Source organism: Coregonus lavaretus, assembly GCF_964263955.1.
Source record: "Coregonus lavaretus genome assembly, contig: HAP1_SCAFFOLD_1281, whole genome shotgun sequence".
Classification (NCBI taxonomy): Eukaryota; Metazoa; Chordata; class Actinopteri; order Salmoniformes; family Salmonidae; genus Coregonus; species Coregonus lavaretus.
Window position 1 is genome coordinate 99,310 of NW_028163589.1, and position 23,983 is coordinate 123,292.

At 42.9% G+C, this 23,983-nt stretch overlaps 2 protein-coding genes across 2 annotated transcripts; one reads left to right on the forward strand and one right to left on the reverse strand.

The window, feature by feature from the left end:
* The first annotated feature begins 1,736 nt into the window (after positions 1 to 1,736).
* Positions 1,737 to 15,824, forward strand: LOC311117970 (cilium assembly protein DZIP1L-like). Its single transcript, XM_084192854.1, has 17 exons — positions 1,737 to 1,923; positions 3,097 to 3,368; positions 3,557 to 3,849; positions 4,619 to 4,703; positions 5,229 to 5,353; positions 6,012 to 6,173; positions 6,798 to 6,914; positions 7,100 to 7,162; positions 7,287 to 7,427; positions 7,559 to 7,589; positions 7,679 to 7,741; positions 7,838 to 7,971; positions 9,030 to 9,234; positions 9,633 to 9,792; positions 11,124 to 11,347; positions 11,562 to 11,704; positions 15,509 to 15,824. Exons 2-17 carry the CDS (start codon positions 3,155 to 3,157, stop codon positions 15,674 to 15,676), a joined length of 2,328 nt encoding a protein of 775 aa, XP_084048980.1. The 5' UTR covers positions 1,737 to 1,923; positions 3,097 to 3,154; the 3' UTR covers positions 15,677 to 15,824.
* A 1,685-nt stretch (positions 15,825 to 17,509) lies between these two features.
* On the reverse strand, positions 17,510 to 23,291 carry LOC311117969 (claudin-18-like; the record flags this gene model as incomplete). The annotated part of the gene is made up of 5 exons (XM_084192853.1): positions 17,510 to 17,645; positions 17,863 to 17,982; positions 18,626 to 18,770; positions 18,966 to 19,130; positions 23,072 to 23,291. The coding sequence occupies 5 exons, from the start codon at positions 23,289 to 23,291 to the stop codon at positions 17,510 to 17,512; spliced, it is 786 nt and encodes a 261-aa protein (XP_084048979.1).
* Between the last annotated feature and the right edge of the window lie 692 nt (positions 23,292 to 23,983).

The following is a 23,983-nucleotide window of genomic DNA, read 5'->3' on the forward strand; positions in this document are numbered from 1 at the left end:
AAAACCAAAGTTGCACTTAAACACTCGTAATCGCAGACCACTCGTAAAACAAGCGTGTGTCATTAGATGATTCTTTGCCCTCCCGCATAACTTTATACACAGAATCACATGGTTTATCCGCTTCTCTGTGACCGCAGATAACTTCACAACAAAGTGGACTACAAATACAAAGTTGCCAATGTCTTAGCAATTGATAAAAACAAGCGACATATAAAAAATGCTTCAAATTAAAACCCGAGATGAAAGCATTACATTTAAATAGCCTACAGTAGGCTATAGACCTATTTCAATGTAATGTTCAATCAATTGAGTTCTATTTTGCTAATTGATTGCTACTGTCTGTAATTTGTTTGAATATTTTTCATGATTGGTAGCCTTAAACATGTGAGCAATGATGTTCCAAATCTTGATTTAGTGCATTATTATAGCGTAAGCATTATAATAAAATGACTCAATATTTTCAGCCATATGTGATTATACCTTTCTAGGAGCTGATCCGTTGTCAGTATTGTGGAATAATTCACATTTTAAGTTCAGATTTGAATGGAGAAAGCTGATCAGAGAGCTGCCTTGCCTTTCTTTTGATCCTACTATTATTGACATATGTTCTCTCTGCATGGTGTTTTGGGAAAAGTACACTATATATACAAAAGTATGTGGACACCCCTTCAAATGAGTGGATTCGGCTACTTCAGCCACACCTGTTGCTGACAGGTGTATATAATCGAGCACACAGCCATGCAATCTCCAATCTCTGCTGTTATTGTGAAGTGGAAACATCTAGGACCCGAGTGCTGAAGCGTGTAAAAATTGTCTGTCCTCGGTTGCAACACTCACTACCAAGTTCCAAACTGCCTCTGGAAGCAGCTTCGGCACAATAACTGTTCGTCAGGAGCTTCATGAAATTAGTTCCCATGGCCGGGCCTAAGATCACCATGGGCAATGCCAAGTGTCGGCTAGAGTAGTGTAAAGCTCATGCCATTGGACACTGGAAATGCGTACTCTGGAGTGGCAGACCAACGGATTAATCTGGGTTTGGCGTATGCCCGAAGAACGCTAACTGCCTGAATGTATAGTGCCAACAGAACAGTTTGGTGGAGGATGAATAATGTTCTGGGGCTGTTTTTCACGGTTCGGGCTCGGCCCCAAGAGTTCTAGTGAAGGGAAATCTTAACGCTACAGCACACAATGACATTCTAGACGATTCTGTGCTTCCAACTTTGTGGCAACAGTTCAGGGAAGGCCCTTTCCTGTTTCAGCATGACAATGCCCCTGTGCACAAAGCGAGGTCGATGTCGAAATCGGTGTGAAAGAACTTGACTGGCCAGCACCGAGCCCTAACCTCAACACCATCGAACACCTTTGGGATGACCGCAGGCTGCGAGCCAGGCCTAATCGCCCAACGTCATTGCCCGACTTCACTAATGCTCTTGTGGCTGAATAGAAGCAAGTCCTCGCAGTAATGTTCCAACATCTAGTGGAAAGCCTTTCCAGAAGATATTAATGCCCATGCTCAGACATGCTAACAGGTTGTAGTTATACACGTGCTGCGTTCAACCAGTTAGCAAGTCAAACATTTCTGAGTTTCCTAGTTCCGACTAGTACTTGAACGCGGCATAATGGTGTTTTTAAGACAACTGGCAACTCGAGAAAAAAATTAGGTCAAATCATGATGTCACTGATCTTCAGGTCGGAAAGTCGGAGCTCTAGAAAGATACCTGCGTTTCCATCTTGGAATTGCGAGTTGGATGACTGTTCAAAATATCTTTCCCAGTCGGAGCTCGTTTTTTTCCAAGTTCCCAGCTGTCTTGAACGCACTGAAGTCAGGCCCATACGATCCCAAATAGTTCGTGGGACGAGCGTCGCGTAGGAGTGACGCCATCTGACGCAAGACAATTGCCCAAAGGGCGTTTCGTTTCCTAGGTAACAGCCGGAGCGTGCCTTGTTGCTCCACCCTCCCCTGTAGAACTCAGCAGGGGGACAGCCCTCCACCCATCACACAGTTTTTGGTGCAAGCTAGAGAACACCCTGTGCATTATTCGTGCAAGTTACATTTTTTGTAAAGTTGTGTGTCTAGAAAACTTTTACTGAAATATTGCAAATTTTAGAATAGTGCCAATACGTTCACTTCCCAGCAGCAAGCAAGTGGGCAAAACAGGGCTAAGCCAAGGACAGGTAAGCAAGCTAGCTAACTTTGAAACTTTCAATATGCCATGATGCATTTTCTCATTTACGGGTAACTCTTTGCCGTCAGATCTAGGTAGCTAGTTACGTCTCGTGCCATTTAACGTTAGTCCCGTGAGTTTAGCTAGCCACAATCCTAGTTGTGTGTATGCGATCCATGCGGGAATTAAACCCACGACCCATTGGCGTTGCTAGCTAGCGCCTCCCTCATATCAACTGCCACACAGGACCAGTCAAATCCCTATTGAAAGGAAGGCGGTGATCTGTTGTTCTCTCTCCTGTGGAAAGGATAGCAACAAGGATGCAGCAACAATCCTGTTTGTTTGTGTTTTGTAATCAGCCATTCTTCTCCAGGCGTTTATTGAAACAAGATAGTTACCACCAGTTAATGTTTGAGTCCAAGGTGAAGAAGCCGGCTGTGGAGATCCTGGGCTGGCATGGTTACACATGGTCTGCGGTTGTGGCCAGTTGGACATACTGCCAAATTCTCTAATGGTAGAGAAATGAACATTACATTCTCTGGCAACAGCTCTGGTGGACATTCCTGCAGTCAGCAGGACAATTGCACACTCCCTCAAAACTTGAGACATCTCTGGCATTGTGTAGTGTGACAAAACGGCGCATTTTAGAGTGGCCTTTTATTGTTCCCAGCACAAGGTGCACCTGTGTAGTGATCCTGCTGTTTAATCAGCTTCTTGATATGCAACACCTGTCAGGTGGATGGATTATCTTGGCAAAGGAGAAATGCTCACTAACAGGGATGTAAACCAACATTTGAGAGAAATCAGCTTTTTGTGCGTATGGAACATTTCTGGGATCTTTAATTTCAGCTCATGAAACATGGGACCAACACTTTACATGTTGCGTTTTATATATTTGTTCAGTGTAAATATGGTTATCTTTCTTTCACAGCTGCATCTCCTCCGAGGCCCACTACCCCACCTCCTTCCCTCCCAGATCCTACACCACCATGCCTGGCCGGTTCAGCACCCCCAGTGACCCTCCTGTCTCCTTCCCCTCCTCACGGAGCCCTGGCCCCCTGCAGCCCCTATGTTTCCGAGCCCGAACTGAAACCATGGACTGGCGGCGCCTCTCTGCCCTGGACGTGGATCGCGTGGCCAGGGAGATGGACGTGGTTCTACTGCAGGAGTACATATCTGCTGTCACCTTCTGTGATGTCACAGGTAACAGAGCAGGGTTGGCGCTGGGGTCAATTCCATTTTACTTCGGTCAATTGAACTGTCCTGAGTTCTTTCCATTTTTGTGTGCGAACCACCCATAAAAAAAACAACAACACTTTATTGCTTATTGGTTTAATGCACCAAACAAGGACTGTTTAGATTTAAAATGGACCCCAACTCCATCCCTGAAGGTGAGAGGTGTCCCCACTGCCGTAGCCCTGCTGACCCGGCCCTTGTCAAGCTCCTACGTATGTCCCAGCTCAGCACAGAGTACCTGCTGCACTGTCAGGACTACCTGAGCTCCCAGCTGTCTGGTCTGGAGGACCGTCTACAGAGGGCCCTCTCTAAGGCAGACCGAGAGGGAGAGGAGAGGGCCAGGCTGGACTCTGAGCTACAGGCCACCAAACAGGAGAGCAAGCGTAGGAAGAAGATGATCGCCACACAGCAGCTTCTGCTACAGGCTAGCTTCAACAACTACCACAAGGTAAACGTTATCGTTGGACTACACCCGGTTCTCCTTTTTACATCCGGATGGACCATCAAATTATATTCTTTTATTTTACCCATCCCCAGAAGTGTCAACTCACTTCTGTGCTTTACTGCTGTCTTGAATTTATTCTTTCAAATTGGCTTGGGGTACTCAGGTTTAGTATCAAGTGAGCGTAGTTCTAAATGTCAGTTTGATGAGATCACAATGTCGTTAAACCCTTTTGTCCTCCTGACCAAGAATTTAATACTATTAAGTGTCATAATTTCGTTTTAAGTAAATGCCTCATGAAAAGCTTCACCTCTGCAGTCTGCACTGACTGTAAGAATGACAGAAAACACTAAGCCAATAGGAAAGACTGTTCTTCTGACAGTTCTTCCTCTGTACCCTCCACCCTGACCATCTCTGTACCCTCCACCCTGACCATCTCTGTACCCTCCACTCTGACCATCTCTGTACCCTCCACCCTGACCATCTCTGTACCCTCCACCCTGACCATCTCTGTACTGTACCCTCCACCCTGACTATCTCTGTACCCTCCACCCTGACCATCTCTGTACTGTACCCTCCACCCTGACCATCTCTGTACCCTCCACCCTGACCATCTCTGTACCCTCCACCCTGACCATCTCTGTACCCTCCACCCTGACCATCTCTGTACCCTCCACCCTGACCATCTCTGTACCCTCCACCCTGACCATCTCTGTACCCTCCACTCTGACCATCTCTGTACCCTCCACCCTGACCAAAGTATGATATTTTTCAGTGCCAATGCTGTGAGAAATCCTTCATCAACTATTCCTACTTACAAGCCCACCTACAACGCAGGCATCCAGAGGTGACAGACACAGGTTGGTTTGATAACCACACTCCTCAGACCCTTTGTACCTGATTACTCTTTATTGTATGTAGTCAGTCAACACACAATGCATTATAAAACATGTTTATCTGGTTAGGAGGTTTGAACAGTACTATGTGATTAGAGTACATTTTAAAAAATAATGATATGTTCATTTAGTAGACGCTTAACTCTTTTTAACCAAAGTGACTTACAGAACTGTCACCATTGAAAGTGGCACATATGCCCCATGCATGAATTGAACCTTCCACCTCAATGTTTCCTACTTACACCATGATCTAATATTCACTGAGTGGTTGCATTCGCTGCTGTCTGCGGTCCTCTCCTCAGAGAGGCAGATCACCGCGCTCCTCTCCTCAGAGAGGCAGATCACCGCGGTCCTCTCCTCAGAGAGGCAGATCACCGCGGTCCTCTCCTCAGAGAGGCAGATCACCGCGGTCCTCTCCTCAGAGAGGCAGATCACCGCGGTCCTCTCCTCAGAGAGGCAGATCACCGCTGTCTGTTGTCCTCTCCTCAGAGCGGCAGAAGAAGAGGCAGGTGGAACAGATGGAGGATGGGATAGAGGAGCTGAGAGAGAGGCTGAAACTGGCCCAGATCAGACTGGAGATGGAGAGGGAAGCAGAGGCCCTTAGGAAACAGCAGGTAACACCACACACAAGTGTATTGCCTGCCTTGTGAGTATGAAGGGACTGGGAAAGGGTGAAGTCAAGGAGGGGAAAGGAAGGTGGAAAGAAATTAATTGAAGGAAGACGTACGTACGATGAGCCATCGTCAGGAAATTAGTTTATCAAGGTGTAAAGCTCATTGAGGAACTATGTAAGGGCACCTGGTGGGTGATAGCCACTGATTACCAAAACTTGCCCTGCCTCTTGATCCCGGTTGATGTGTCAACAATCATCTGCAAGTTATGAGCAGTCAGCCGTTCACACACCAAGTAGGCTACTGGGAAGAAAGGCAGCACTTAATGTAGATGGCCCTAGCCAGCAAAAAGACAGTACTAGACGACAGCAGATAAAGACAAACATTATACTTATCACTCCTGGAGATTTAGGAGTCCTCTAGCTATAGAATGAAGCACACTGAGATGGAGCCTGAGAAGCTGGTTATATACTCAGAAAAGAGGTGAAACCACTCCCCCCCCCAATACAGGCAAATTCAGGACAGTACTCTCTCTGCACTGTGGCCCCTCATGATGTGTTCAGATTTTGTTTGTGGTCCCCACCCCCATCAAAGTTGCCCATCCCAAATCTATATCTATACTGCTGTCTCTCATGAGTGCTTCAATGGGTTTAACCACCAGGAGCTGGACTATCAGCGAAGGAAAGAGGCCTCGGAGCGAGAGAAGATGGAGAGCTGGAAGGAGGAGGAGAGGAAGACGTTTCAGGAGGAGATGAGGGACCTGAAGCGGCTGTTCCTGCAGGAGTTCAGACATATGGCCAGCAAGAGCTCCTCCATCGAGGCTGTGAGTCCTATTCCCATTTAAAGGACATGCATGAACCAGGGCCTAGTGGCGCGGTGGTAAAGTGATGTTGATCCAATAGAAGGTGTAGTGTTTTTCCAGCCACTAGATGGCGCCACAGTGTAAAGAATGAGCAGCTTGCAAAGCTGGAGCACACCCCTGCTGCTAGCCTACACACAATCCAGTAGCAGTCTTTTTTTCTGAGGCCTTTGACGCTAGAATCCTTAATGGCGAAACGGTCACATCCGTTTGGGATATTTTCAACAACAAGTGAGTTACTGCAAACAATCAACACTGTTTCTTTCCCCTCGGACATCATTGCACGCACGATAGAACAGCAGAATATGTACTGCCATTTATTATATTCGTTTTTACAACGCTGCCGGACGCTCCTCTCATCCGTTTCACCATCAAAACAATAACAAGCCGCTGAGGCGAACAGTGCCGCTGTTTCCCCAAATGCGGATGCAGGTTTTCCTTTTTTTTTAATACCTTGATATATTTTTTGTAAAACAAATGCTTAACGCCAACATTTAACATAAGTTCAGTTTTGTCTTTACTTACTGTGGGTGGGCTTCTGCTATGTTGTCTCATGACTTAACAAGATGGTGAAAACTCACTTGACAGAAACTGCAGGAGCTGCAGACCAGAGAAGTGACCGTTTCTAACCTGGGCTCCTATCATGAGGTGGATGAGCTGCAGCAGAGAAAGGAGAGGGAGGTGAAGGAGAAGATGACTCAGCAGGTAACACAGAACGTTCCAGAACATGCCCACTACCTGGGTTCTGTACACTTCTGGACGGTATCTATCTATCACAAGCTGAAATGTCAGTATGTGGGCTATTAAAGACATGTTGCTATGAGATCATGAGAATTAACAAAAGGTTAAACTAAAATCCATGTTAGAGCATGTCTGTCTGTCTCCTTCAGAAGCGTGAGTGGAAGAAACGGTTTGAGGAGGTCCAGAACAGGCACCTGTTGGAGAGAGACGAGGTAAGACGCATGTCTGTGCTTGGTGCCCCCTTCTTTGGATTTGTGTGTGTGTGTGTGTGTGTCGGGGGTTGGGTTGAATAGCGGACACTAAAGTATTCTCCTTCTAACGTGTTGTCCTCCTCAGCTGCAGAGTGAGAATGACAGGCTGCGTCTGGCCCTGTCTGTAGACCAAAGGTCAGACCTACACAGGCTAGAGCAGCTGGTCACCTCCCTGTCTGCCAGGGTCAAACAGAAAGACCGGCTCATCAGGTCTCAGGAGGATAAGGTACTGTCATCGGCTACCAAGCTACGCCGTTGTTGTTGATGATGTTCGTCTGTAATTATGGCGCTGTGTTAAGTTATTGTCTTGGTCAAGAGCGTTTTTTTATCAGGGTTGGATTACTGTCTGCGTTACAGATCAACAAGATGTCTAGAAGACCAGTGGCAGGTAATACAAAAACACCAGGCCTCATAACTCTAGACTTTTATTGTGTTCAAGATACTATGTTCTATGTTAATGTGATGGTTTTATTTCAGACACTCCCATCAAACAAGCGGTCCAACACTCCACAGAGGAGGAGGAGGAGGAGGAGGAAGAAAGTATGTATTAATCATACTATGAATCATGAATCTTTTGGAGTCTGCTTTTTCTAGAACAATACAGTCAACATTTTGCTATCCTGTGATATCTCCTAGGTCTGGAGGACTCTGGTGAGACCAGGAGGAGGCTGTTGGAGTCCCTCCGGAGGAACCCCGCCTTGGTGAAGGAGTTCAGACCCATACTAGAGAGAACCCTGGAGGAGAGGCTGGAGAACATGGGCCTCAGAAAGGTACGTGCACTGTATTCAATCAATCACTCAGTCAATCAAATCAGCAGCTGTCGCAAAGTTAAAGTGAGTGTATATAGGGTGTTCTCTGCTCTAGAATGTAGGGGAATACAGGTCAGTTCAAGAGGGGGCTACGAAATGAATGTCTAAACCTTATTTTCTTTAGCCTATGTCATTTATGAATTACATACAATTAAACATTAGATTGTTCTCTTCAATATTATAACCTAAGTATGTTTTTACTTAAGTGTTGATTTAAATAAGAACATTTGTTTGCTGTGACCGTTGGTAGTTGAGACTGTTCAGCTCTTGGTTGTATCTCTTCCATATTTCGGCGTTGGGAGGTGGTAACATTTAGGAGGCGTTTCTGCGCTTTGGACCAATCAAAAATCAACTTGATACCCTCGTCATTTTCATCTGACCAGATCCATGGTGTTCTATTCCTCTAACCCTGGTCAATCAGTGTTGAGGGGCTGTTTCTATGGCGATTTAAAGGGAAAGACTCAGAAATACATAATTCAAATTATAATTTTCTTCAGAGAGGGAGGATATTGAAATTCAGTCTGTTAGCTTTGTAAATTAATATATACTGTGTATATATAGGCTCAATTTTGTTTTGTGTTCCGCGGATTTCGTTTAGAAAAAGCCCATGTTATCACACACAGACCTGCAGCCGCTAGCTAGCGAGTTGACGTTCGAAGTTAGCGCCGTTCTGCCCACAGAGCAGTGACAGAGTTCTATTGAGCAGCGCCCACTTTTGACCAATGACATTCCATTCACTCTAATCATGCTAAATTCTCAGAGTAGATCGTCTGTAACATATATATATGGTAGAGACATACGGGTTGGACTAATATTTTTCTGATGTCATTCTCTATTGAATGAACATATTTAATTAACATTTAATTTAATAATCATTTTATGGTTGGACACCCTAATGTATGTACCATGCAAGGAAATCCATATATTCAGGACCGTGCTGTCTCTAACTGAATAAGTGATCCCAAAAGTCCTAATCGGAGAAGTCATGTATATCTAAAATCCCTTCTGTTATATTCCAGGGAACCAAGGGTATATCCAAGAATACCTTTAAGAGCCTGAGCTCGTTGGTATCTGGTCAGCGACAGCAGATGTCCAGACAGATAGCAGACCTCCTGGAGCTCAGAGAGAGCTTGGCAAGAGAGCTAACCCGCAGGGTGCACCGCCTGCAGAGGAGCCAGGGGACCACCATACCTACTTTACCCAGTACCACCCCTCAGTCCCACAGTAAGGACCAACACCACCTCCATGTTGTACCTAACCCTCAGGTCCAAGAACCATGTGACACCACCTTGTGGTCCTCTGTAGCTCAGCTGGTAGAGCACGGCGTTTGTAACGCCAAGGTAGTGGGTTCGATCCCCGGGACCACCCATACACAAAACAATTATAATGTATGCACGCATGACTGTAAGTCGCTTTGGATAAAAGCGTCTGCTAAATGGCATATTATTATTATATTATTATACCTCCAGGGGGCAGTGCTTCTCAGTCCCTACATTCTCACACACACACTCATGCTCTCAGTACCAGGGATGGGGTCAATTCTATTTCAATTCAGTCAATTCAGGAAGTGAACTGAAATCCCCCCCCAGCCCTGCTTAGCACACTAACATGTTTGTCTTCAGAGAAGAGGAGACCTAGCCGGGAGAAGAGCCCAAAGAGCAGGCTGACCCCGGTGAAGGTGAAGGCCTCCCTGAGGACCCCGGTGAAGGTGAAGGCCTCCCCGAGGAGAGAGAAAGCTCCACAACCTCAACAGACACCAAGCACTCATAGAAAAAAGAACAGGTATGCCCACAGTATATACTGAACACACCCCACTGCCATGCCCACAGTATACACTGAACATAACCCACTGCCATGCCCACAGTATATACTGAACACACCCCACTGCCATGCCCACAGTATATACTGAACACACCCCACTGCCATGCCCACAGTATATACTGAACACACCCCACTGCATTTCCCACAGTATATACTGAACACACCCCACTGCCATGCCCACAGTATATACTGAACACACCCCACTGCCATGCCCACAGTATATACTGAACACACCCCACTGCCATGCCCACAGTATATGCTGAACACACCCCACTGCCATGCCCACAGTATATACTGAACACACCCCACTGCCATGCCCAGAGTTTATAATGAACACACCCCACTGCCATGCCCACAGTATATACTGAACACACCCCACTGCCATGCCCACAGTATATACTGAACACACCCCACTGCCATGTCCACAGTATATACTGAACACACCCCACTGCCATGCCCACAGTATATACTGAACAAACCCCACTGCCATGCCCACAGTATATACTGAACACATCCCACTGCCATGCCCACAGTATACACTGAACACACCCCACTGCCATGCCCACAGTATACACTGAACACACCCCACTGCCATGCCCACAGTATATACTGAACACACCCCACTGCCATGCCCACAGTATACACTGAACACACCCCACTGCCATGCCCACAGTATGTACTGAACACACCCCACTGCCATGCCCACAGTATATACTGAACACACCCCACTGCCATGCCCACAGTATACACTGAACACATCCCACTGCCATGCCCACAGTATACACTGAACACACCCCACTGCCATGCCCACAGTATACACTGAACACACCCCACTGCCATGCCCACAGTATATACTGAACACACCCCACTGCCATGCCCACAGTATACACTGAACACACCCCACTGCCATGCCCACAGTATACACTGAACACACCCCACTCCTGTCCTGTACGGTTTTCTCCTATACTGTCCTGTCCTCTCCTCTCCTGTGCCCTCCGGTCCTGTTCTCTCATCTCCTCTCCTCTCCTGTCCTCTCCTGTATTGTACTTACTTTTAACTCCCTGAGGAGCATAACCCCTCCCCTGTAAGTGTGTGTTATTAGTGACAAATATTTATTTCTCTTTCAGCACCTCTCCCTGTCTTGGGATTTGTTTTGTAAGAATGTGTTTTGAATAGATTTCAGTTTATAATTGTGTCTGTTTTAATGTTTTATGTAAAAAATTAAATAAAGATAAAGATCCCCCTCCTCTTTAAGTGAGCGTTAGTGTCAGAAACATGTATTTCTCTCTCAGCACCCCTCCTTTCAGTTCTGAGGGTGAGGAGTCAGGAGAAGACAGTGCCTATGTCACCAGCCCTGGCAGTAGGTCTGGCCCCTCTGTGAGGGTGGTGCGGTCTGGATCCAGCCCAAGGCAGAAGTACCCTATGGCTGGTTCTACCCAGGGAGAGGACTGGTCTGGGACAGACACAGAGCTCTCAGAAGGGCCGGCCAGTCTAACTGCCCACCGTGGAGCACAAGGTTAAGCTTGTTAGTTTATTTGGATCTCTTTTAGCCCACGATAGGGGCCAATCTCCCAACGCTTGTCATCTCACTATGTAAATCTTACAGTTCAACACATTATATTGTCATTGCATTACTATACAGTAAGTTTTCATCTTGCCAGGGCTCTATTTTAAAGAATTATCAGCGTTTTAAGGATGATTTGAGCTGGGTTCCTTGTTTGTGTTGGCAGGGTCTGTGGTTAAATCCCTGACCAGAAGCTTGGAGAGACAGTTGAACTCTCCAATGAACAAGCCAGTAGGAGGGACCAGAGTGGTGCCACCAGCAGCAGCCAAGGTCGTACCCAAACCCAGGACAGCTGTAAAAACCCTACAGGTACCCAGTGCCTTCAAAAAGTATTCACACCCCTTTACTTTTTCCACATTTTTGTTGTGTTACAGCCTGAATTTAAAATGAATAAAATGTAGATTATTTGTCACTGGCCTACTCACAATACCCCATAATGTCAAAGTGGAACTATGTTTTTTGAAATGTTTACAAATTAAAAATGAAAAGCTGAAATGTCTTGCGTCAATAAGTATTCAACCCCTTTGTTATGGCAAGCCTAAATAAGTTCAGGAATAAAAATTAGCTTAACAAGTCACATAATAAGTTGCATGGACTCACTCTGTGTGTAGTAATAGTGTTTAACATGATTTTTGAATGACTACCACAAACACCAGGGAGGTTTTCCAATGCCTCGCAAAGATGGGCACCTATTGGTAGATGGGTAAAAATAAAAAAAGCTGATATTGAATATCCCTTTGAGCATGGTGAAGTTATTCATTACACTTAGGATGGTGTATCAATACACCCAGTCACTACAAAGATACAGGTGTCCTTCCTAACTCAGTTGCCAGAGAGGAAGGAAACCGCTCAGGGATTTCAACATGAGGCCAATGGTGACTTTAAAACATTTACAGAGTTTAATGGCTGTTAGAAGAAAACTGAGGATGGATCAACAACATTGTAGTTACCCCACAATACTAACCTAATTGACAGAGTGAAAAGAAGGAAGTCAGTACAGAAAAACAATATTTCAAAACATGCATCCTGTTTGCAGTAAGGCACTAAAGTAATACTGCAAAAAATATGGCAAAGCAATTCACTTTTTGTCCTGAATACAAAGTGTTATGTTTGGGGCAAAGCCAATACAACACATTACTGAGTACCACTCTCCATATTTTCAAGCATAGGGGTGGCTGTATCATGTTATGGGTATGCTTGTAATTGTTAAGGACTGGGGAGTTTTTCAGGATTAAAAAGAAACGGAATGGAGCTAAGCTCAGGCAAAATCCTAGAGGAAAACCTGCTTTCCACCAGACTCTGGGGGGTGAATTCAACTTTCAGCAGGACAATAACCTAAAACGCAAGGCCAAATCAACACTGGAGTTGCTTACCAAGAAGACAATGAATGTTCCTGAGTAGCCGAGTTATAGTTTTGACTTAAATCTACTTGAAAATCCTGAAAATGGTTGTCTAGCAATGATCAACATTTTACATTTACATTTTAGTCATTTAGCAGACGCTCTTATCCAGAGTGACTTACAGTTTTAGTGAGTGCATACATTTATTTTCATACTGGCCCCCCCGTGGGAATCGAACCCACAACCCTGGCGTTGCAAGCGCCATGCTCTACCAACTGAGCTACACAACCAATTTGACAGAGCTTGAAGAATTTAGAAAATAATAATGGGCAAATGTTGTACAATCCAGGTATGGAAAGCTCTTAGAGACTTAAAACCAATGGTCGGAGGCTCCATATCGAGGTGCCTCCAGAGGCATGGCAGAGGCCAAATTGAGCTCCGTGCCGCATCGCTGTGCGCCTCCCAAATGTTGTAACAATGAGAAGGGCTCCGTATAGCTCCGCATTGACATGATTGGTTGACGGTAGGTGGGGGCGGGAGGTCCTGTATAAACACAAACTCACTTCCTTGACAACAGCTCTGCACTGCTCTGCGAAGCGCAAGAAGTATGAATGCCCTGACTTCTGCTGTCGTATCACCGTAAATGCTGCATGACCAATGCAGACGTCGGATTGGCCATGCAGCGCCTTTTACCCAGAAAGCCTGACAGCTCTAATCGCTGCCAAAGGTGCTTCTACAAAGTATTGACTCACACTACCGTTCAAAAGTTTGGGGTCACTTAGAAATGTCCTTGTTTTCGAAAGAAAAGCAATTTTTTGTCCATTAAAATAACATCAAATTGACCAGAAATACAGTGTAGACATTGTTAATGTTGTAAATGGCTATTGTAGCTGGAAACTGATGATTTTTAATGGAATATCTACATGGGCGTACAGAGGCCCATTATCAGCAACCATCAGTCCTGTGTTCCAATGGCACATTGTGTTTACTAATCCAAGTTTATCATTTTAAAAGGCTAATTGATCATTAGAAAACCCTTTTGCAATTATGTTAGCACAGATGAAAACTGTTGTGCTGATTCTAAAGAAGCAATAAAACTGGCCTTCTTGAGACTAGTTGAGTATCTGGAGCATCAGCAATTGTGGGTTCGATTACAGGCTCAAAATGGCCAGAAACAAAGAACTTTCTTCTGAAACTCATCAGTCTATTCTTATGCTGAGAAATGAAGGCTATTCCATGCGAGAAATTGGCAAGAAACTGAAGATCTCGTACAACACTGTGTACTACTCCCTTCACAGAACAGCGCAAACTGGCTCTAACCAGAATAGAAAGAGGAGTGGGAGGCCCCGGTGCAGAACTGAGCAAGAGGACAAATACATTAGTGTCTAGTTTGAGAAACAGACGCCTCACAGGTCCTCAACTGGCAGCTTCATTAAATAGTACCCGCAAAACACCAGTCTCAACGTCAACAGTGAAGAGGTGACTCCGGGATGCTGACCTTCTGGCAGAGTTGCAAAGAAAAAGCCATATCTCAGACTTGCCAATAAAAAGAAAAGATTAAGATGTGCAAAAGAACACAGCCACTGGACAGAGGAAGATTGGAAAAAAGTGATATGGACAGACAAATTGAAGTTTGAGGTGTTCGGATCACAAAGAAGAACATTTGTGAGAATCAGACCAAATGAAAAGATGCTGGAGGAGTGCTTGATGCCATCTGTCAAGCATGGTGGAGGCAATGTGATGGTCTGGGGGTGCTTTGGTGGTGGTAAAGTGGGAGATTTGTACAGGGTAAAAGGGATCTTGAAGAAAGAAGTCTATCACTCCATTTTGCAACGCCATGCCATACCCTGTGGACGGCGCTTGATTGGAGCCAATTTCCTCCTACAACAGGACAATGACACAAAGCACAGCTCCAAACTATGCGAGAACTATTTAGGGAAGAAGCAGTTAGCTGGTATTCTGTCTATAATGGAGTGGCCAGCACAGTCACCGGATCTCAACCCTATTGAGCTGTTGTGGGAGCAGCTTGACCGTATGGTACTTAAGAAGTGCCCATCAAGCCAATCCAACTTGTGGGAGGTGCTTCAAGAAGCATGGGGTGAAATCTCTTCAGATTACCTCAACAAATTGACAACTAGAATGCCAAAGGTCTGCAAGGCTGTAATTGCTGCAAATGGAGGATTCTTTGACGAAAGCAAAGTTTGAAGGACACAATTAAAAAGCGTTATTTCTAACCTTGTCAATGACTACATTTCCTATTAATTTTGCTATATTTCCTATTCAAACTCATTTCATGTATGTTGTCATGGAAAACAATGAAATGTCTAAGCGACCCCAAACTTTTGAACGGTAGTGTATGTAAATTAGATATTTCTGTATTTCATTTTCAATACATTTGCTAACATTTCTAAAAAATAAGTTTTCCCTTTGTCATTATGGGGTATTGTGTGTAGATGGGTGAGAAAAATATATATATCAATTTAATCAATTTTGAATTCAGGCTGTAACACAACAACATGTAGAACAAGTCCAGGGCTATGAATACTTTCTGAAGGAACTGTAAACTCTAACACGTTACTTAAGGTTGTAGGTATAATGCTTTATAAATTGTTATAAGCATGTATGAGCCTTTTTATAATGTATCTCGATGCATCAGTATACTTTTATTGTATATTTTCTCTCGCAATACTTTAGCCATAGACCTGTTTCTGTTTCATTGTGTGATACTTACACAATCATTATTCAATGTTCGTACATGTTCCATTTGTCCTAGTTATCAGATGAGGAGAGCGACCTAGAACTGTCTTCCATCGAGGAGCCCCTGCCGGTAGGGGGCCAGTCTCAGTCCCTAGGGGGGCGAGGGAGCACCGAGGTGGGCCTGGGAGGAACCTCAGGAACCAGCGTGTGGAGCTCCTCAACCAGCAGAGCAGGAGGGCTTTAAAACGCTTCTCATGTTTTTGATTTTATTTAGTGGTATGTGTCCTTTTATTTATCCAGATGAGTGCCTTTTGAGATGGAAATCTCTGTTTTTCAATGGCCATATGTAATATATATACATTATTCTTTCCCAGTCATAAAACAATAACAGAAGCTGCATTACAACGTGATGAGGAGCTGGAGTGTAATAGCCTTTCAGTTTTATTCAATCTTCCAGAATAAAACTCAACAGAAATGTTAGCAAATGTATTGAAAATGAAATACAGTGCCTTCAGAAAGTATTCACACTCCTTGATTTTTTTCCTTATTTTTTGTGTGTTACAGCCTGAATTTAAAATGTATTACATTTAGATTTGTTTGTCGCTTTCCTACACACAATACCCCATAATGTCAAAGTGGAATTATTTTTTTCGAAATGTTTACAAATTAATTCAAAATGAAAAAGCCGAAATGTATTGAGTCAATAAGTATTCAACCCTTTTGTTATGGCAAACCTAAATAAGTTCAGGAGTAAAAATGTGCTTAACAAGTCACATAATACGTTGCATGGTCTCTGTGTGCGATAATAGTGCAAACACGATGCAGGTTTTTAAATATTTGTATTCTGTACAGGCTTCCTTCTTTTCACTGTAACTGTTTTAAAATCACCATTGGCCTCATGGTGAAATCCTTGAGTGGTTTCCTTCCTCTCCGGCAACTGAGTTCAGAAGGACGCCTGTATCTTTGTAGTGACTGGGTGTACTGATACACCACCCAAAATGTAATTAATAACTTCACCATGCTCAAAGGGATATTTAATGTCAGATTTTATTTATTTATACCCATCTACCAATAGGTGCCCTTCTTTGCGAGGCATTGGAAAACCTCCCTGGTCTTTGTGGTTGAATCAGTGTTTGAAATGCACTGCTCGACTGATGGACCTTACAGATAATTGTATGTGTGGGGTACAGAGATGAGTTAGTCATTCAAAAATTATGTTAAACACTATTATTGCACACAGAGTGAGTCCATGCAACTCATTATCTGACTTGTTAAGCACATTTTTATTCCTGAACCTATTTAGGCTTTCCATAACAAAGGGGTTGAATACTTATTGACAGTTGAGTTTTTCATTTTTTTTATTAATCTGTAAAAACGTTTAAAAACATAATTCGACTTTGACTTTATGGGTTATTGTGTGTAGGCCAGCGACACAAAATATAAGTTTAGACATTTTAAATTCCAGCTGTAACACAACAAAATGTTTAAAATGTCAAGGGGTGGAAATACTTTCTGAAGGCCCTGTAGGGATTGTGTACTGTATGTTTTTACTGCATGTTTTTTTTTTTTTTATGATTTTGAAATAGCTACTGTTATATATTTTTTATTTTCTCATTTTAAAGGAAATTACCAATATTCATAATATTTCTTATTTGCATTATGAATAAATAATGAAAAATTAATTAAATATTTCTCAAATCAATGTGTGAAGAAATGCATTGTTCGTCAACCTTATATATATATATATATATATATATAGCTGTGTTTGAGTATATAAAAAAAACAAAAAACATGAAGTTCTGGATATTTGGTTATTTTAATACAGATGCATTAGAAAATTACAATATTGTCCCCTTAAATGCAGAATAACAAAAACAGAATATAAGGGAGCTCCAAGTACAAAAATAACTAATCAAACCTAAAAAAAAAAGCAATCCTCTATGAAACCTCTATAGCAACTCTATGAAATCTTCTAAGCCCCTCAGAGCTACATGAGATTGGCGTCGATACATTAAAACAGTTTTTGCTTAGTTTCAGAGAACCTCTTTAACCTAACTGGTACATAATGTTACGTTCTTCACACATATTGCTGGTTGGATTGTCTTCCATCCATACTCTGGGCTCTGAAAGAATCGTCGTAGGCCGCTCTGGGTCTGGTGGGAGCTTTGTACGCGGCAGTGTGGTGGGAGGCAGGCTTGTAGGCCATCCCATAACTGAGGAGAGAAAGAAAACTAAACGATTAAGAATAACATGGGAATATTCCGGAATTACTTGAAAGTTTGGTCACACAGTAACATTTATAAAGCCATTGATGGATCACGTACGAGGCGTGTGTTCATGATTTGAAAGTCCTTGTGTGTTTTTCCAAGAGAATGATGTCATTTCTATTGAGGGAATGAGCCCGTTTCTGCTGGATAAAATGCGACTCACTTTTGTCTCTTCTCCTCTGGTGGAACCATCCCCCGACAGGCCATACACAACAAAACCCCGCCCACCACCAGCACGGCTCCGCCTATCCAACCCACAAAGAGGGCGGAGCCAAAGGTGTACCTGAGAAACCAAAGAGATACATTGCCACATTTAAAAAAAAATGACAAATTGGCATCACGACCTTATGATTGATACCAGCTAATAAACCAAGCTTGCCTTCTAAATGGAACACTATTCCCTACATATCGTACTACTTTTGACCAGGGCCCACATATTTGTTTTATACCACTTGTTCATGTCCACTAATAGAAACAAATTCCATATCTCATCCCATAGGGCTCTGGTCAAAAGTAGTGCACTATATATGGAATAGGATGCCATTTGGGATGCAGCAAAACTGAATCCTTCTCATGTTGCAGTTAAAGGGGCAGTGCAGTTTAAAAAAAAAACATCACAATCTGATCTGATTATTATGATCAATGACCAGTCATCTTTTATTTGCATATGTATCCTCCTACTTTAAAAAGGGGTAAGCGGGGTAGGCTCTAGACGATCCTATCCGCCAATCAGGGCTGTGTATGTAAATATATTTACATTTGTGTTGACACGCCCACACAATTAGACCGAGCATTTCAATGGCACAAATGATACAAAAATATATTTGGAGTTACTGTTCGTCAATAAATAAATAAAAACACTAGTTTATTAGACTACAGTGCTGATAAACTAAATTTTAAAAGACTGCATGAGGGCTTTAATGTACCTGGGAGTGAGAGATGCTCCAAGTCCTCCTAACCCTCCCCCCATTAATCCTCCTCCTCCATATCCACCATCTGCGTAGGTGGTGAACCGGAAGCTGGTAACGATTAGGTTGGCAAAGACAGACACTCCAGCAATGCCACAAACACCTAGGAGGATGGAAATTACATTGACATGTTTGTTAGAAAGAAGAAGAAGACTGTATTGTCCATTGTCATTTTCAGATCACGGAAATTTTTATTTTTGTGGCTTTAAACCCAAATTGAATCAGAATGATTTTGCTTGCCAGTTATGAAAATCAATACCAAAAACATTACCAAAACATTACCACAACGTCACCTCACCTCCGAGCAGTAACATGACCCCAGAGGTCAGCGTCATGGTAGCCTTGATGTTGTCCTCCATGTTCCCCATCTTCAGACACTTGAGGGAAAAGATGGCGATCAGACAGCCGATGGCTCCCAGAACTATCCCCACTATCATCAGGGCCCGCACAGCTTGGAGCATAGCTACGGGTCAAACCAAAACATACAGTCAGATAGCTACGGGTCAAACCAAAACATACAGTCAGATAGCTACGGGTCAAACCAAAACATACAGTCAGATAGCTACGGGTCAAACCAAAACATACAGTCAGATAGCTACGGGTCAAACCAAAACATACAGTCAGATAGCTACGGGTCAAACCAAAACATACAGTCAGATAGCTACGGGTCAAACCAAAACATACAGTCAGATAGCTACGGGTCAAACCAAAACATACAGTCAGATAGCTACGGGTCAAACCAAAACATACAGTCAGATAGCTACGGGTCAAACCAAAACATACAGTCAGATAGCTACGGGTCAAACCAAAACATACAGTCAGATAGCTACGGGTCAAACCAAAACATACAGTCAGATAAACTAGTCTTCAATTTAAACTTAGGTGTCCCGTTATTTTGTGTATCCTATAAGTACTGCTTTCCTATTAGTGTTCTGTACATCTACCAAAGTACTGTGGTGTTTAATGTAGATCACAGACGTTCCTGTGACGAGGTGTGAATGAAGGAGTCAGGCGCAGGAGGTGAAACACCGAAGTCAAGAGTTTATTCCGTTTACATAAATAAAACGCACCCAGCGTCAAAACGAAACTATTACAAGGGAAATATTCCACCTTGGCAATAACAAATGGAAGAGTAGCTCAACCGAGCTCCTGGCTCTCACAATGAAACAATTACTCACAAAGACAAGGGGAACAGAGGGAACACTTATACACATACTAATTAGGGGAATGAGCACCAGGTGTGTGTGATTGACAAGACATGACAAGTGGAGTGATGAGAATGGGGTCGGCAGTAGCTAGTACTCCGGTGACGACGAACGCCGAAGCCTGCCCGAACCAGGAGGGGGGGGGGGCAGCCTCGGCAGAAGTCGTGACAGTTCCAACATTTAAAAAAGCTAAAAACTACATTTATTCTAAAATCTACATTCAAAAGACAAAAAAAGTTGTATTGATTAGGGCCCTATAGTACTCCTGTTTTGTTGTATTGATTAGGGCCCTATAGTTGATTAGGGCCCTATAGTACTCCTGTTTTGTTGTATTGATTAGGGCCCTATAGTACTCCTGTTTTGTTGTATTGATTAGGGCCCTATAGCACTCCTGTTTTATTGTATTGATTAGGGTCCTATAGTACTCCTGTTTTGTTGTATTGATTAGGGTCCTATAGTACTCCTGTTTTGTCGTATTGATTAGGGCCCTATAGTACTCCTGTTTTATTGTATTGATTAGGGCCCTACAGTGGCTTGCGAAAGTATTCGCTTGCTTGGTGGTACCCCTTGCTTAGTGGTGTTGAAGACTCTGGGGCCTTTCAGAATAGGTGTATATATACTGAGATCATGTGACAGATCATGTGACACTTAGATTGCACACAGGTGGACTTTATTTAACTAATTATGTGACTTCTGAAGGTAATTGTTGCACCAGATCTTATTTAGGGGCTTCATAGCAAAGGGGGTGAATACATATGTATGCACCACTTTTCCGTTATTTATTTTTTAGAATTTTTTGAAATAAATTCTTTTTTTCATTTCACTTCACCAATTTGGACTATTTTGTGTATGTCCATTACATGAAATCCAAATAAAAATTACAGGTTGTAATGAAACAAAATAGGAAAAATGCCAAGGGGGATAAATATTTTTGCAAGGCACTGTATAGTACTCCTGTTTTGAGGGGCCGCTTAACTATATTTTGTGCCCGGAAGATAATCTCACTTCCTGCTCTTGACAAATTATTTTACCCCTAAAGGTCTAAGCCTTTTGGGGGTCTCTACTAAGCTAACATTTGGAATTGTTTTAAGAAGGTCATACCATGGATCATTTAGCTATTTGGTTTTGAATTTTAGGACCCCTGCAGGTATCAATTAAAAAAATATATAATTAATTGATAAAATATTGAATTTGGTCTTTACTGCTATAACCCATAGAAACGTATGAAATAACACATTAATAAATTGCAAAATAGACATTCAAAAAATTTTATCATAAGGAATTAGGTTTCGAAGTGTCTGTCCTATATCTAGGAGATGTAAGAAAGATCAGAAAATATTGTAGTTTTTTTGGACACATATTTAACCCCTTATTTTTTGGGGGGGAGGGCACAGAACTACTTCCATACTTCCATTATTTTTTTTTTACCGGTAACGGGTTGCCTTCAGACGAGTCCCGTGACACTTGTGGGTGCTGAAAAACACCATTGTGTTCGTGAAAGTCTCCCCTTTCCATAGTGGGGTCACATTAGTTGTTATGCCAAACCGTTCGGATGCTACAGACATTTTCATGAGAAGACCGATTTTTCGGGATATCTTGTGACGAACAGGGCTATCACGTTCCACTGCAGATGCGGAAGGCTTACATCGGCGGATGTGGTGGATTAAGATGCAGCCAGTGCAAAAACAAATATCTCTAGTTTAAACAGACAGATTTTTATGGGGATAAAAAAAAAACGTAATTAGCATCAATTAAAGATCGATCTGATCTATTAAAGTTGTTTGAATCAATAAAACTAGAATTTGTGAGACAAAAACAAACTTTACCTTTTATGGATCATTGCCTTGAACTCTACTCCTTAAAATGACCCACTGACTAAACTATATTTTGTTTCCCAGGAAGATAATCTCACTTCCTGCCTTTAACCCGCACTGTTAAAGATCAAACGCTGCTGAAGAAACTAGATTCGAAATGCTCAAAATGGTTTGTTTCAAAGTCAAGTGAAAAAAAATATATACCACTTATTAATGTCTACTTATATAAACAGATGTAATATATTTTCTAGACAGAGCCACACCTTTGAGAGGTACTCGACGTACAAAGCTCGATTGAGATGTTACAACTAAGAAATAATGGTCCTGTAAACCCCACATAGCTGTGGCAGCAGATATCAAAACGTGGCCCAATACACCCAGCATAAAGCCGATAAGCGAACCATTGCGGCGGCCATTTTAGGTTCCCTTTTTGTTCGATGTCAAACCCCTCCTTGGCTTCATGATGTAAATGAAGTCATGAAATGGCTGTCAATCCTCTGGTTCTTATCACTATGTACTCTTGAACAGGGAAATAACCTTATGAGGTGTTTGCAAAAAATTGTTATCAGTTGCTGTCACAGTTTCGGGCAACGGTTGTTTTTCAGTACGAGTAAGGGTGTGCCTCGCCTGACCTTCTTTTCATATGTGGTTCTCAGGAAACAAAATCCAAAGTATTTAGACATTTCCCAATCACCACACGACAATATTTACCTATTTCTCAATCATGATTCTGAGTCTATCCCCCCAGAGGTGTGACTTTTACTAATTAATCAATATTGCCATCTATTCATACATTATGTAAATTACCCTACCCTAAACTAATGTTCATCTATTCCAACATTATGTAAATTAACCTACCCTAAACTAATGTCCATCTATTCCAACATTATGTAAATTAACCTACCCTAAACTAATGTCCATCTATTCATACATTATGTAAATTTACATTCCCTAAACTAATGTCCTACTTTTCCTGACTTTCTTGGCTTTATGTTTATGTAACATAAAATGGGAATTTGTCCAACTTACTTTAGTCAGTTGCATTCAATTAACTGTTGAACTGGATCCATAATAACTGAGTAACTAAACTCTCACAGTAAATCAACAAGTTACTTCTACATGTTCTGTCAAAGAGCTCATGTCATGTCAACTTGTTGCTCTGGTCACTACTGTGTAGAGTAGAGCCTGCTGCTGCTGCTGTGTGAGGACAATGGCGTTCGCCGTACCTGGTAGCCCCAGGAAGTAAGGTTGGCATGGTGAACGTTTGAAAATGAGGAAAACTCCAGCACGTCAGTGATCTTGATGCCAACCATTTAATGGATCTAATCACCAATGTTTTGGTCTCAGTCGACCTTTTATCAGGATATTTGGCATAGCGTACGTACCTGGTAGCCCCAGGATGGTGAAGTAGGGTCGGCACTCTGTGAATCCGGAGCTCTGTCGGACGCAGGATCTCCAGAGTCCTGAGTAGGAGAAAACGGAGGTCACAAGGTTGTCATTCAAGTCCTCCGTCCCCCACTGGTCCATCCCGGTGGCGGCTATAATCCCAGCCACACCGAGCAGGCTCAGAATAAAGCCCATCACCTGGCACAGGGTCGCCGCCATGATGCTGATGGCTCTCTGTCTTCTCTGTCAGTGGGAAACCAACTCAGACCCTGCCTCTCTCTCTGTGGTAAAGCTAACGTTCAACGCTATCACAACCTTCTTCTCTCTCGGTAGGTAAAAATAACTCTTAAATTTTTTTTAAAACCCTGGCTTCTGCGGAGTCTCTCAGCTCCTGTGTGTTTCTAATGCCCCAATGCCAACACAGAGACTGGGCTTCAGACTCGCTGTGTTTGAAGTGAATCTGATACTGGCAGGCTTGACCTCATAGAGGACTGTTACATCTGTCCTTCTGTGTTTGCCCACTGCTGCCAAGTCATCGGCTGCGTCCCAAATGGCACCCTATTCCCTATATAGTGCGCTACTTTTGACTATGGTCTCTGGTCAAAAGTAGTGCACTATAATATAAAGAATAGGGTGCCATTTGGGACGTAGCTGTACCTTTGGGTGGGGCGTAGGAGGCTACATTAGGAGTAACGATCACCCAGGAAGTTAAGAGGTTGACCGATACTTCGATAAGAAGACTATGTATTCAATTTCTAAATTGATACTCCACATTTAGCCGGGGGTTTACCCAAACTGATCTGAGAACCTAGAAGTCAATGGACAATAAAATAATAATAAAAAGTATTTAATTAATTAATTATTAATAAAGTCAATAAAAACTCAACCTACAGTATTTAACTTGTTGTATA